This window comes from Oryzias melastigma, linkage group LG23, assembly GCF_002922805.2.
Source record: "Oryzias melastigma strain HK-1 linkage group LG23, ASM292280v2, whole genome shotgun sequence".
In the NCBI taxonomy this organism is placed as follows: Eukaryota; Metazoa; Chordata; class Actinopteri; order Beloniformes; family Adrianichthyidae; genus Oryzias; species Oryzias melastigma.
The window spans coordinates 20,154,659-20,167,746 of record NC_050534.1 but is presented as its reverse complement, the minus strand read 5'-3'; the positions used below and the strand labels follow the sequence as shown (position 1 = coordinate 20,167,746).

The following is a 13,088-nucleotide window of genomic DNA, read 5'->3' as shown; positions in this document are numbered from 1 at the left end:
CAAATTAGCCAGAAAACTGAAAAAAGCCTAATTTAGCTAACAGCTAGCATGTAGCTGAAATATGAGCTAAATTCTTTTCCCATCCCTGCTGTCACTCAGCAGCCGCCCGACACACACGGTCATACGCATTAAGGGTCATTTCTGGAGCCGAGAGTGGATCAGTGATGGAGGATGTGTCCATGCAAGCCAGAGGCTTGTGTGCGCGGTAATTGCTGTAGTTAATATGGGTCAGCAGCTGAGCGGACGCCCGGGGGTCAAAAGGAGCCGCAGAGGAGCAGAAAGGACGTGGAGTAAGCGCGAGGAAGAAAGTGAGTTACTGTCAGCGGCTGGCCTCGGGTGGAGGAGCTCGGGGTGAAGCTCTGCGATTAAACCAGCAGCAGCACCCGCCTCCTTTTACCCAGCTAATAAGCGTGGTCCTTTTCTGCCGGACTGCAGGGTGCTGCTTCCTTTCACTCGGCTCCTAATACTTGAATGAAGCGGCGCTTTCGGTCCTGCAGGTTTAACTGCTCGGAAAAGGAGCGTTTGAGACCGGAGGAAACGCTGCCGATGTGAGGACTCGCTGCTTAAAAGTCACGTCTGCATAAAAATTGAAACTCCGAATGTGGTTTGGAACAATAATTGAAGAGAAGTTAGTGGGAAAACATTTTTATACCAACAGAAATCATAAAAAAATCTCTGTGTGGTGGAGAGAACGTTCCACATATCTTTGGATTCAGGGTGTTGAGGTAAAAATGACCAATTATAAGTATTTAATGCACATTTTATTACATAGTTAAACTTCAAAATATCCTAAAAACGCCTAAATTAGCCAAAACACTTAAATATATCTGAATTATTAGCTAAACTGAAAAACACCCTAAAAACTAAAAAAGCCAAGACAGCTAGCATGTAGCTGAAATATTAGCTAATTTCCAAATTAGCCTAAAAAACTTGTAAAATCTCTAATTTAGCCAAAACAGCTAGCGTAAGGCTAAATTATTAGCTGAGCTCCAAGTTAGCCTAAAAAACTGAAAAACGCGTAAATTAGCCAAAACAGCTAGCATGTAGCTGAAATATTAGCTAAGCTCCAAATTAGCCTAAAATCTTATTATCTGCCAAAATAGTTTAAAAAAAACTAGCAGATTATTAATGTTTTACATTTTTAAACCGTAACTTTTTAACATAATGATAGATAATAAAAAGGCGGGAATATTATTACAGAATAAATTTAACTTAAACCTTAAATAACTTTTATTTTACTCTCCTTAAAATTATATTTCGTAAAAATTCTACAAGTTAGAAATTAGCGTAAAATAACATCGCACCATTTATAACTAGAATAAAATGATCTGGAGGGCCGGACAGAATTACCTAGAGGGCCGGATCCGGCCCCCGGGCCTTGACTTTGACACGTGTGCCATAAACCACTGATGAATTCTGGACCGTCTGTATCACTGAGTTCAGTCAGAGCTCAGTCATTGCAGATCTGCTACATAGTAGATCACAGAAGAAAATGTGAAAGCAGATTTTCTGCAGAAGCTCCAAACTCTGGATCTGCGCGTTGACCTGATCTTCTGGACGGTCTTCATAGGAGCAGACGAGACCCGATCCGAGAGAGCGCATGCATTTACTAAAGCAGACTAAAAATGAAAAACAAACCGTCTCCACAAGGACGGCGTGGGCGCTTCTTCGCTTGACCTCATGACTTCATGATGCAGGAAAAGTGCAGCAAATGCTGTTTTTTTAATACCAGTCCTGCAATTACCGCCAACTCTTAGCATCCATACATTTCTTCTCTGACCTCTGTGCTTCCTGTCGCGCTCGCTTCACATAGTGGATTTAAAAAAGCAGGATTTTAGTTTGTTTCTGTGAACTACGCCCTGCTGACTTCTCCGGTAAACACTTTTCTGATAAAACCGCGGCGGTGTGACAATTTGACCGTTTTTGCTAAAAGTGGTCAAAGTTGAATCTGGTGGTTTTAAGTCAAACATCCATCAGAGTAAAAAAAAAGACTTAGATTTTTACATGAAAGTCCCACTCTGATCATCTGTTTTCAAATCATTCGCGGTGGTCTTATAATGTTGAAGAAACCATTTTTAGCCAAAATCAAAGAACCTGTGTCGTTTTCTCCTTCTGTAGAACAGCAGGAGTTCATTAGAAAGTCCAAACTAAACATGGACGAGCTGCATTCAGCTTCTATGCTGGACAGATCTAGAACACACTCCCAGATAACCTTAGATCAGCTAAAACTGTTTATTTCTCATTGACTTCCGCACTGTTACTTTAAGCTGACTTTAAATTCAGTTCTTTTTAACTTTCTGCACCATTTTAACGATCACACCTTTACTATTTCTTTTAATGTTTTATGTGAGACACTTTAGATTGAATTCTGAGTAAGCCAATTCATTGTTTACCCTCCTACTAGCTTACAGCCATCATAGGAGTGTACGAATAAAAATCGGTTTTATATATATATATATATATATACCTCTTTGCTTCTTTTGGCGATACTTGTATCGATTTAAAATGCAGACATGGCAATTGTCCCCAACTCGTTGTTTCTTGATGTTCTGGTTGTTCTCATTAATCAGGGCTCCGGACGGACCGAACTAATTTTCGTCTGCCGCCTCTCTTTTGATGCACGTCAAATTTATTGCTTATACTCTGTAACTTATACTCAGGTTTGACTTATACTCAGGTGCGACTTATACTCTGGTGTGACTTATACTCAGGTGTGACCTATACTCAGGTGTGACTTATACTCAGGTGTGACTTATACTCCAGAAAACATGTTGTTAAAAAATGCTATCTAAATCTTACATTTTATTTTATAAATGTCCACAAGAACACGTTAAAACACTATTTTCATCTGAACGACTCTTCATATTATAAGACGGTTTAGTAGATTGAGGTGGAAATGGTCATTCATCGTGGGCTTCATCTTTAGCTTCCATGAAGCATTCCCTTCGACACACCTCCCCCTCTGCTTTTTATTCCTCTCACAGCAGATGCATCTCCGCTCTCCTCCTCCTCTGCCCTTCTTCTCGTCCTCCTGTCTGACGACCAGCCCGGTTTCTTCCCGTCTCTCTGCATCCCAGCGTCTGATGTGCATCACACCCGCTCTGAACTCTCACTGAGGAAACTTAAAAACGATTAAGAACAGCATCTCAGCACTTTTGAGGCGTCCTGCGAACGCCACGCAGACAGAAATCCGCCTTTTCTGGTCGCTTTCTTCCTTCCTGGGAGTGTGCAGACTCTTAAACAGGACGGCCTGGAACACTGCAGGGAGCGCTCCTGTGTGGAAATGTGTGTGTGAGGTCCACTCCGTTGCTCTTTGATCCTCGTCTTGACAGCCCACCACCTGGGACGATTCGCCACATGCCGCATGGCTCGCGGGCCCCGGCTACGCCGAGGGAATCTCAACACGCGGCTGACCCTCCCCCCGCACGCTACATGCCGTCAGAATCGCTAATGCTAACACCAAAAGCTAACCCTCCCGTCCACAGATATGCAGGAAAACGCCTCTGGAATCATAATTCACGGCGTGCAGCTAACCGGCAAACCCTCGTGCTCCCGGATTGGAATTGCAAATTGCACACAAGGGGCTAAAGTTTGAACACAGGTGCAATTGGAATCATAATGGAATTATAATGTACAATACTGAGGCAATGCTAAAGAGCTCCCAGCTGAATAGCATTCTCTGCTGGAGACTTCCAGTTTAAAGTTAATGCATGGAAAGCTTGAGGAGCGCTCCGACATGCTGTATGCAGGCGGAGCCGGCCGTGCAGGGACTGTTCACTTCAGAGTCAGACCCGACTTGTAAAGGTTAAAGTGCAGCTTCGAACGTCTGCAGATGAATTATTCGAAGATGCTTTTTGATGGTATAAAAAAATGTTTTTTTTAACTAACTGAAGTCCACAGGACGTTTCAGAATTTAAATTTGACTTTATTATAACTGATAAAATAAACTTATACAATGTAAAAAGTGAAATATTGGATCAACTAACAAAAGTTCAGTAATTTGTTACATTTAAAAATAGTTTTTTTTTAATCAAATTAAATCTGTGAGTTTAGTAAACTATCAATTTAAAATGTAATTTAACAAAAACTAATAATTCACAAAACTTTTGTGAACTGATCCAACGTTTCACTTTTTACAGTGTACGGTAACTCAAAGTCTTGAGGACATATTGGAAAATCTGGACTGGTTTCATCCAAAGTTGTGACCAAAAATGTTGGCACTGATGTCGAGTTCAGCTCAGAAATCTCATATTGACCTGAATTATGACCAAAGACTTCAAGTCAAACTCATAGACTTTGAATTTAGAATCATAATTGACCCAAATTTTGAAATATAAACTCTGGTTTTCACTGAAATTCTAACTAAAGACCTAAAACTTGAATTAAAGTTCCACTCTGATCGTGTCTTCATCTGTTATCAAAGCGTTTCCAGTGGATTTATAGTATTCAGACTGTATTCTGGTTTATCGGGGAAAACGAACTCTGGTCCAAATGTGTCCAGGATGAATACACCCTTAGTTATAATCATGCCGTTTTAACCCAAAATAAAAACTGTCTTTTTTTAAACATGTATTCTGCAGACTGACAGGATTTCATAAGGAATTTACCTAAGTTGGGAGCGGGACTGTTTGCGCTGAAGTTAGCCTTTCCCTAATTTCCCAGCATTCCTTTGTTTACACTCTGAAAAACTCGAAACTATGGCAAAAAAAAATTGAGCAGAATTGGAGCTATCCAGCTGTGCAATTCTGATCCAGATTCCAGCTCAGACGAGGAAAACAAAGACGTTCATGGATCTATTTGTCTGGAGGTGGAGGATTCAGACGGGAGACTTTGACTCGCCCATGGCAGCGACTGTGTCACAAACTTCTTCTAGCGATGGTTTGTCTGAGAAATACTCAGAAATGCAGTTTTAATCTAAAATAATGTTATACATGTCCTCCATTATGATAAAAACTCTACAAAAAATTTAAAAAAACAATTTTTATTGGAGCGTTACGATGTCACTCGGACTGATGGGCGTTTGTCTTTGAAATATGACTAGAGACTCGTGCTTTGACTTGAATTGACATTTCACAAAGTGAAAATCTGATCAATACAAACATGTTATGACGTCTATTTGGGAATCAAGTGTGTTCTGATGATGAAAATGTGGATTGTTTAAGGAAAAATTGCATTTAAACACGTTTTTTTTTGCAAAAATTGTTTGACCGCAATGCATTGTGGTCTATATTTGATACTGTAGTGAGCATAGATGTGTGCTAGTTTTTTGCAAAGACTTCTGGGAAATTTCTAGGCCACTCAATTTTGGAATTATAGATTCAGACAGCATTAGAAAATGGGGAACGAACTATATACTGAGTAGGGAAGGAATTTGGACACAGCGAGTGTCCAAATTCGATGACATCATCAACAGTCGCCCATCATCTACGTTAGCGTATGGCTTCCAACATTATATTTAAATGTCAGTAATATGTTTTCTGTGCTTCAGAGTACATCGACGTGAAGAAATGCGTTTCTATTCTGCAACATACCGCGACGCCGTAGCCCTACGCCACGAAGGCTAGCCCTCAAAAATACATTTTCCAACAGCCCTACCCCTCTAAATGCCCCGACAATTGGAGGGGTCGGGGCAGAATTCTGATTCAGACTTAAACTTATGATAAATAGAAATCAGGACTCGCTACACCTTTCAGTTATGACCTAATAGGTCCTAATATTGTCAGATCTTTGACACACTCTACTTTTTTATAGTTTTTAAAGTTATTTATGATGTAAAGACAAGAACAGTGTCTTTGCACTTTAAGGTTGGTTAGTGAAATCATCGGAGTGAAATCTCACTGGGATTTTGGTCTTCACAACAATGATGAACAGCTGTTCATTTAATAATCTCCGTTTGTAAAAATGTAATAATTCTGAGAAAGAGTCAGTAAAAGGTACAAACCACTTAAAGTAAAGTTTCTGAGTCCCCTCTGAACCGCATGAACTAAATAGTCTAATTTCTACCCGGCGATAGTCTGTCAGTCATGACTAATTTCCTGTCTTATCTTCCTGCTTTCAACCAGTGGAAGCTGGTGAGAGTCTCTTGGTGGTAAATTGATACTGATGTTTGAAGCGGCGGGCGCCGGCTTTAGCGAAGAGACACGCCGTGCCATCTTTCACGCTGGGGTCATAGAAGAAAAACACTCCGGCGAGTGTTATCCCTGCTAATGCACCATCTGAATCGCTACACCAATCACGTCGCCGACGCTAGGCTAAGGGCCAACTGTTCAACAGCCCCGGCACCCCCAGGACTCCGCAGGAATTCAGATCCATTACGCTCCCAGCCTCATCAAAGGGACTCTGGGATTCAGATGCTAAACCCGCTCCAGATGCTCGCTGTTGGATTTCACTGAGATGCACTGCAGGGCAAGTGTCATAAGGACCGACGCCCGCGACCGGTGCCCCTCATTCCGGCTGATTTGATTTGTGCCGTCAGCACAATGGGGAGGACAACAAAGCAGATGTAAACAATAACGCTCTGTGCTCATCTCTGGACAAATAAACACAAACCAGAATTAACAGATGGGCGAAGCTGAAGGCAGCGACAGTCGGAGGGAAGACGATGAGCGACGCCTCACCTGTAGCTCACAAGACTGCAGGATGAGTCAGTTAAAGTGCAGCGGCTGTCTTTAGGTCTCACTCCAGGAGTCTGGAGGAAAAAGCTTTACCTTGTCATGTTTTTAATCTCCTAGTAGCTGTTAGACAGCTCTGTCAATCCTCACAGAGGAAATTCCTTCTAACCCTTAAAGCTGCTTCAGCCAGCATCCAGCGAGTCCGCCGAGAGAGCAGAGGCGGTACCTCTCTGTCTGGCCTACATCCTCCTGCTGGATCTGGCCCGACGGTGTTTCAGCCCCTCTCAGCGGGGAGCGCCGCAGATCAAAGCGGCCCTCGGCATCCATCACACTCCCACAGTCTTTAGCAGGAGTGTCTGGGTGCAGCAGGATGGAGTGTTTGGAGCGGTGGAGGGGGAGGAGCTTTGAGTTTCTACGGTCCTGAGACGCCGGGACACCAGTACCGAGTGTGGAGTTAAAGACCCACTCCAATGAAAATGGGCTCGATGATGGAGGACGTATATGAAGAAAATGAAGTTTTATTATTTGTTTTTTAATTAAAGTTATTGTGAATCAGGAGCAAAAGAAGGAATTCTGTTTAGAAAGTAGAGCTGCCACAAACGATTACTTTAATTGTCGACCAATCATCGTTTCTCTTTTCTGATTAGTCTACTAATCGGGTCATGTGCAAACTGGATGTGAAGGACACCATAACCATCATTAGCTTTAAACTAACTAAAAACTAGATATATAGCATTACCTGTGATAATGCTAGTGTGAATGCTGGAAGCTGAATTTAGCCGCTGAAGATGCTGAAATTGATAGCTGAAAACACTGAAGCTGATAGCCAGCTAAGATATTAATTAAATGCCAAATTAGCCTAAAAACAGAAAAAAGCCTAAGTTACAGCCAACATGTAGCTGAAATATTAGCTAAACTCCAAAATAGCCTAAAAAACCTTAATAAATGCCAAACTAGTCCAAAAACCTAACAGGATGCTATTATAACTTTCAACTTCACTACACTCTGACTCCATAAAATATAAAGTAACGACTAATCGACTATTAAATTAGTCGTCGACTATTTTAATAGTCGATTAGTCGTCGATTAGTTGACTAATCGTGTCAACCCTAATAAAAAGACATTTGAGCTGCAGTCCGGCTCCAAACTATGTGGCTTGATAGCTCCAATGTAAACAAAGGATGATGGGATATGAGCCGAGGCTTACTTCCGCTCCCACAACTCACACTGTAAAAAGTGAACAGTTGGATCAATTAACAAAAGTTCTGTAATTTTTTACATGCAAAAATATTTGTTTTGACCAAATTAAGAATTTTGAGATAAGTAAACCACCACGTGCAAATTCTAATGTTATTGCGTAAGATTGTGAAAAAAAAAAAACGCAGAAAAATATTTAAATACCAGAAGTACGAACACAGATGTCCTGATATTACTGACCATTTAATAACAAGATTGTGTAAGTTTTAAAAGTGCACAAAGTTTTTGAAGGATTAGAAAAAAAAATCAATCTTCAATGGGGATGAAAAATCACAAAAATTTCACAAAATCTTAAAAACCATAAAATACAAAAAGTATAAGCAGTAATGTCCTGAACGAGTTGAACATTTTGATACCAATAATGCAAAGGTTTCAAAGTTTTTAAAGGATTTGAAAAACTTTGTTTTCCTTTTCAGTGGGACTGAAAAATCGCACAAATTGCGTACTTTTCAAAAACCGCAAAAGTTTTGAAAACCAAAAGTCCAAGCATGAATGTCCTTAATGTCCTTAATCACTATTGAATTGATTTTGTTAGTGATTCTCAGCCTAATTATGAAAAGCATGCTGGGAAAAGAAAGTGATGGTCAGATCCTGATCTGATGGTGGCAGAAACTCTGGTGAAGTCTGACTAAAAGTCAGCCTGATGTGTAACTCTGCTGCCTTCATCCGTCAGGTTTTAAGTTGAGCGCGTATTTCTACCTGCAAGTCAGTAAATCAATAAGAGGAAGGTGTCTGAATAAGTGAGTGAGCGTGACTAATAGATACATGAGTGTCTGACTGAATAGGCTGCTTTTTCAAGGATTTATGAAAAAATCTCCTTCGTTTGCTTTACCCTCTCGCTGCTGGCTGCAGTCATCAAGCATTGAGACAAATTCAAAGATGTTCCCCTCGTCTTGTTCTGTCCTCTGCATTCACTCGGCGTGCCGGTGTCGACAGGTGACGGCGGGCGGCTGAATGGAGAAAATGCTCATCCCTCCCCTGTCTGTTCTGCTCTCTCCCCAGGCTGCTGTTTTGTCACGTTTTACACAAGGAAAGCTGCCCTTGAAGCCCAGAATGCACTGCACAACATAAAGACCTTAACAGGGGTGAGTGTGCATCCTCCGCTCGCCACGCTTCCCTTTTAATCACACACTCCCAGCATCGCCTAGCCTGAGGCGGCCTCGCCCAAACGCGCGGCGGTGAAGGCGCTCCTGCGCTGTGCTGCTGCCAGCTCGCATTTGCATTTGCAGGCAGAAGTGAGCGACAGTGCGAGCAGGTGAGCAATGCGTTGTCAGAGAGCGTTTGGGAGGAGAGCGCTGAGCTGACGGGAAACCCAGACGCTGGACGAGATCACTTCCACTGATGCAGAGGAGGATCAGGAACTTTCATTTGGTCTCATTATGACAGAGTCCAATAAACTGGACTCATCTGAAACCCTCAACATGAGAAAAAGCTTTAAAACAAATAGAAAACTAGAAATATTGCATTATCTGCAATACTTTTTACTGAAAGTAATCGCTGAAGATGCTGAAGCTTTATGCTAAAAATGGTGATGCAGTTTACTTTAACTGATGAAGGGATCACGGAAAATGCAAAAGCTATTTGCAAAATGTTAAATTTGCCAAAGATTTGCTAAAGAAGTATGAAAGAGCGCCAAGTTGACCAAAATTTCCAAAAATGCTGCAGTAAAATTGCTTTAAAATCCCTAATACATGCCAATTTTGCAAAAGTATTTAGTGTGTTGCTTAAGTGTGAGCTAAACTCTAAATTAGCCCAAAAAACCTTAGTAGATACCAAAATAGCCAAAAAAGCTAGCCCTTTAAAACTAGCTAAACTCTAAAATAGCTTAAAATTGGTAAATTGGTTAAAAGCTGTTAGCCTGTTGCTAAAATAGAAGCTAAAATCTAAATTAGCATATAAAAACAGTTGTAAATATGAAATTTGTTGAAAAAGTTAGCATGTTGCTAAAATTAGCTAAGATCCAAATTAGCATAAAAACCTCAGTAGATGCCAATTTAGCCAAAAAAAATTAAGAATATTGCTTAAATACTAGCTAAACTCCAAAATAGCATTAAATTCCTCAGTAAACTAAATAAGTCAAAAATGTTAGCGTATTGCTAAAATAGAGGCTCAACTCTAAATTAACCTTAAAAACCCCAGTAGAAAGCAAATTAATCGAAAATGTTAGCATGTTGCTAAATAAAATAATAGCTAAGCCCCAAATTAGCATAGAAGTACCTCAGTTTAGCCAAAAAAGCTAGCATATTGCTAAAATAGAAGCTAAACTCTAAACTAACCTATAAAAACATTAGTAAATATGAAATTTGTTGAAAAAGTTAGCATGTTACTAAAATTAGCTAAGCTCCAAATTAGCATAAAAAACCTCAGTACATGCCAAAAAAAAGTTAGCATATTGGTTAAATATTAGCTAAACTCCAAAATAGCATTAAATTCCTCAGTAAACTAAATAAGTCAAAAATGTTAGCGTGTTGCTCAAACAGAAGCTAAACTCTAAATTAACCTTAAAAACCCCAGTAGAAAACTAATTAATGGAAAATGTTAGCGTGTTGCTAAAAATAATAGCTAAGCCCAAAATTAGCATAGAAGAACCTCAGTGGATGTCAATTTAGCCAACAAAAGCTAGCATAATGCTAAAATAGAAGCTAAACTCTAAACTAGCCTATAAAAACATTAGTAAATATGAAATTTGTTGAAAAAGTTAGCATGTTGCTAAAATTAGCTAAGCTCCAAATTAGCATTAAATTCCTCAGTAAACTAAATAAGTCAAAAATGTAACATGTATTACTAACACGCACACATGAGCCGGATTTCTCTGCATCATTATCCGTTGGAATTGTGTTCGCTGTGTTGTAAACGGTTGTTGAGTTCTGGTTCTGCTCGACCCATTGTTTTTATGTGTTTGTCAACGGTGCAGCCGTGCATCATTCCTAGAAACGTCTAGGAATTCCCCTCTGATCGGGCCGAAAGGGGAGGAGCCTCCATGGATGAGATCATGCATGTTCCACAGAAGAGGCCGCTCGTCTTTGAGCTGCTGGGTTCAGTTCAGCCGCTTGCATCTCTTTCAGCTGTTGCGATTATGTCTGACAATAAAAGAGTGTGTTGAGGCTCCGTCCTCCGTTATTGTTCCCTCCCGCGGCCCCGGAGAGCAATCGAGGAAGTGAGCTGGAGCTGTCGGAGCCCGGGGTGGATATTTACAGGCCCTCAGATCCCTTCTGCTCAGGTTATTGGCTGCTTCCCGCTCCTCCGCTTGGCTGCTGGAACCTTCGCGGTGGATGGAGCACCTGCACCGTCTTACTGGTGTCAGTTGGAAGAGCGGATGGGCCTCCTGGGCATGCAGGGTGGATGCTGGGAATCCCTCATGAGCTGTACTCATAAATCAGAAAGAAGCTTGTTGTTTTGCACAGAGCCACCGTGTTAATTGCTGCTGGAATAAGTCTGTTAAATGGAGGCTGTTTTTCTCCGAGTTAGTCACTTATCCCTCGTTGGAGGTGTGAAACAGGCCTGAAGAGGACGCCAGCTGCAGCAGTTTCAGGATTACTGGAACATGAAATCGCTTTCTTCCACGCCGTGACATCCCGCTATCCTGGCCGGTCATCCCTCCTCCCCATCCGGCGGCTGGAGTTTGGCGTTTTATGCTGTTTGATGTGGGGTTTGGGTTCATTCTGGTGTCCCCGTGGCTTCAGGGTTGGAAGGAATTCTCATCCGGTCGGAATTTTGCTAAAACAGAGAATGTGATCCTTAGTCTGTGAAGATTCAGGTCATGTGATCCCAGGATTCTGTTCTTCAGAACCAAAGAAAGAAATATGTAATCAGCACTTTTTACTGGTCAAAAGCAAAATGTCTTAAAATGTTTAAGAATACAATAGAAACGATTAAATAAAACAAAACGAGTCAGTTGAGTCAGCTTTTAAGGTTAGATAATACGGGTGTGTATTGGCAAGAGTCTGGCGATGCGATACATATTTCATCCTGAGCCGATTATTGCAACTCATATCGCATTGTGAGTCAGTTATCACGATACATATCGCATCGTGAGCCGGTTATCACGATACTTATCACATCGTGAGCCGGTTATCACGATACTTATCACATCGTGAGCCGGTTATCATGATACATATCACATCGTGAGCCGGTTATCACGATACATATCACATCGTGAGCTGGTTATCACGATACTTATCACATCGTGAGTCAGTTATCACGATACATATCACATCGTGAGCCGGTTATCACGATACATATCACATCGTGAGCCGGTTATCACGATACATATCACTTTATCAATTTATATCGTATCATTAGCTGGGTATCGCGACATATATCGCATCCTGAACTGGGTATCATGATTTGTATTGCAATAACCAGCTCATGATGCAATACGTATCGCCTTATGAGCCAGGTATCACAATATGCAACGCGATACCGGACTCAAAATGAGATATGTATCGTGATAACCAACTAACGATGTGATAAGTATTGTGATTTAGCCAGAAAGAAATCCTGTTTGTAACTTTAAACTCGTTTTTTTTTTTTGTTCAAATTTCTAGATAACTTCAGCAGGAAACAAAACCTAAAGATCTCTTTTTGTTTTGATCATTTAACAACAAATCCTGAAAATGTTCTCCACGGATTTTCCATCCTCAAAGTTCTGCAACACTTAGCGTTCTAAAATATTGGATTTCGGTGCAAAGTCTTCATGAAAAGTCGCTTTTCTACGCAAATTTCAGGCTGACTTCATTTTGACTTCATTCTCCTAATTTGACAACTTTTTCATATTATTTTACACCTTTCTCCTTGTTTTTCATCGTTATACAATTGTTATCCTAGTTTATTTTATGGCTGTCTTTTTAATGTGCTTTTTTCTGACTTTTTTTGGCCGATATTCTTTTATGTAAAATTTTGACTTCTCTCATGAATTTGCGTCTTTTAAATTTCTGATGGTTTTTCTCACTTTTTTAGAACTTTCTTTTTAGTAAAATTCTGATAATTTTCTCATAACTTTACAAATTTTTTTCTCACAATTTAACAATCTTGTCCTGATAATATTTCACTTTTTTCCCTTCATAATTTTCCAACTTTTTTTCTTCAGAATTTTTTTTATTTCTTTTCTTAAGTTTTAAATGTTGTCACATTTTTAAAAAAAATCATAACTTTGAATCTTTATTATTTTAAAGTTTTGACATTTTTTAAGACCTTAAAAAATGTTTTTTTTTTTTGTGG

The 13,088-nt window shown here is 40.3% G+C and overlaps 1 protein-coding gene across 17 annotated transcripts in view; it reads left to right on the top strand.

The window, feature by feature from the left end:
* Positions 1-13,088, top strand: part of celf2 (cugbp, Elav-like family member 2) — a 253,216-nt gene that overhangs the window by 163,154 nt on the left and 76,974 nt on the right. For all 17 annotated transcript variants that reach the window (XM_024292722.2, XM_024292776.2, XM_024292732.2 and 14 more), the window contains one exon: positions 8,871-8,953. In XM_024292722.2, coding sequence (XP_024148490.1) covers positions 8,871-8,953 — 83 coding nt within the window. The remainder of the gene's footprint in view (positions 1-8,870; positions 8,954-13,088) is intronic.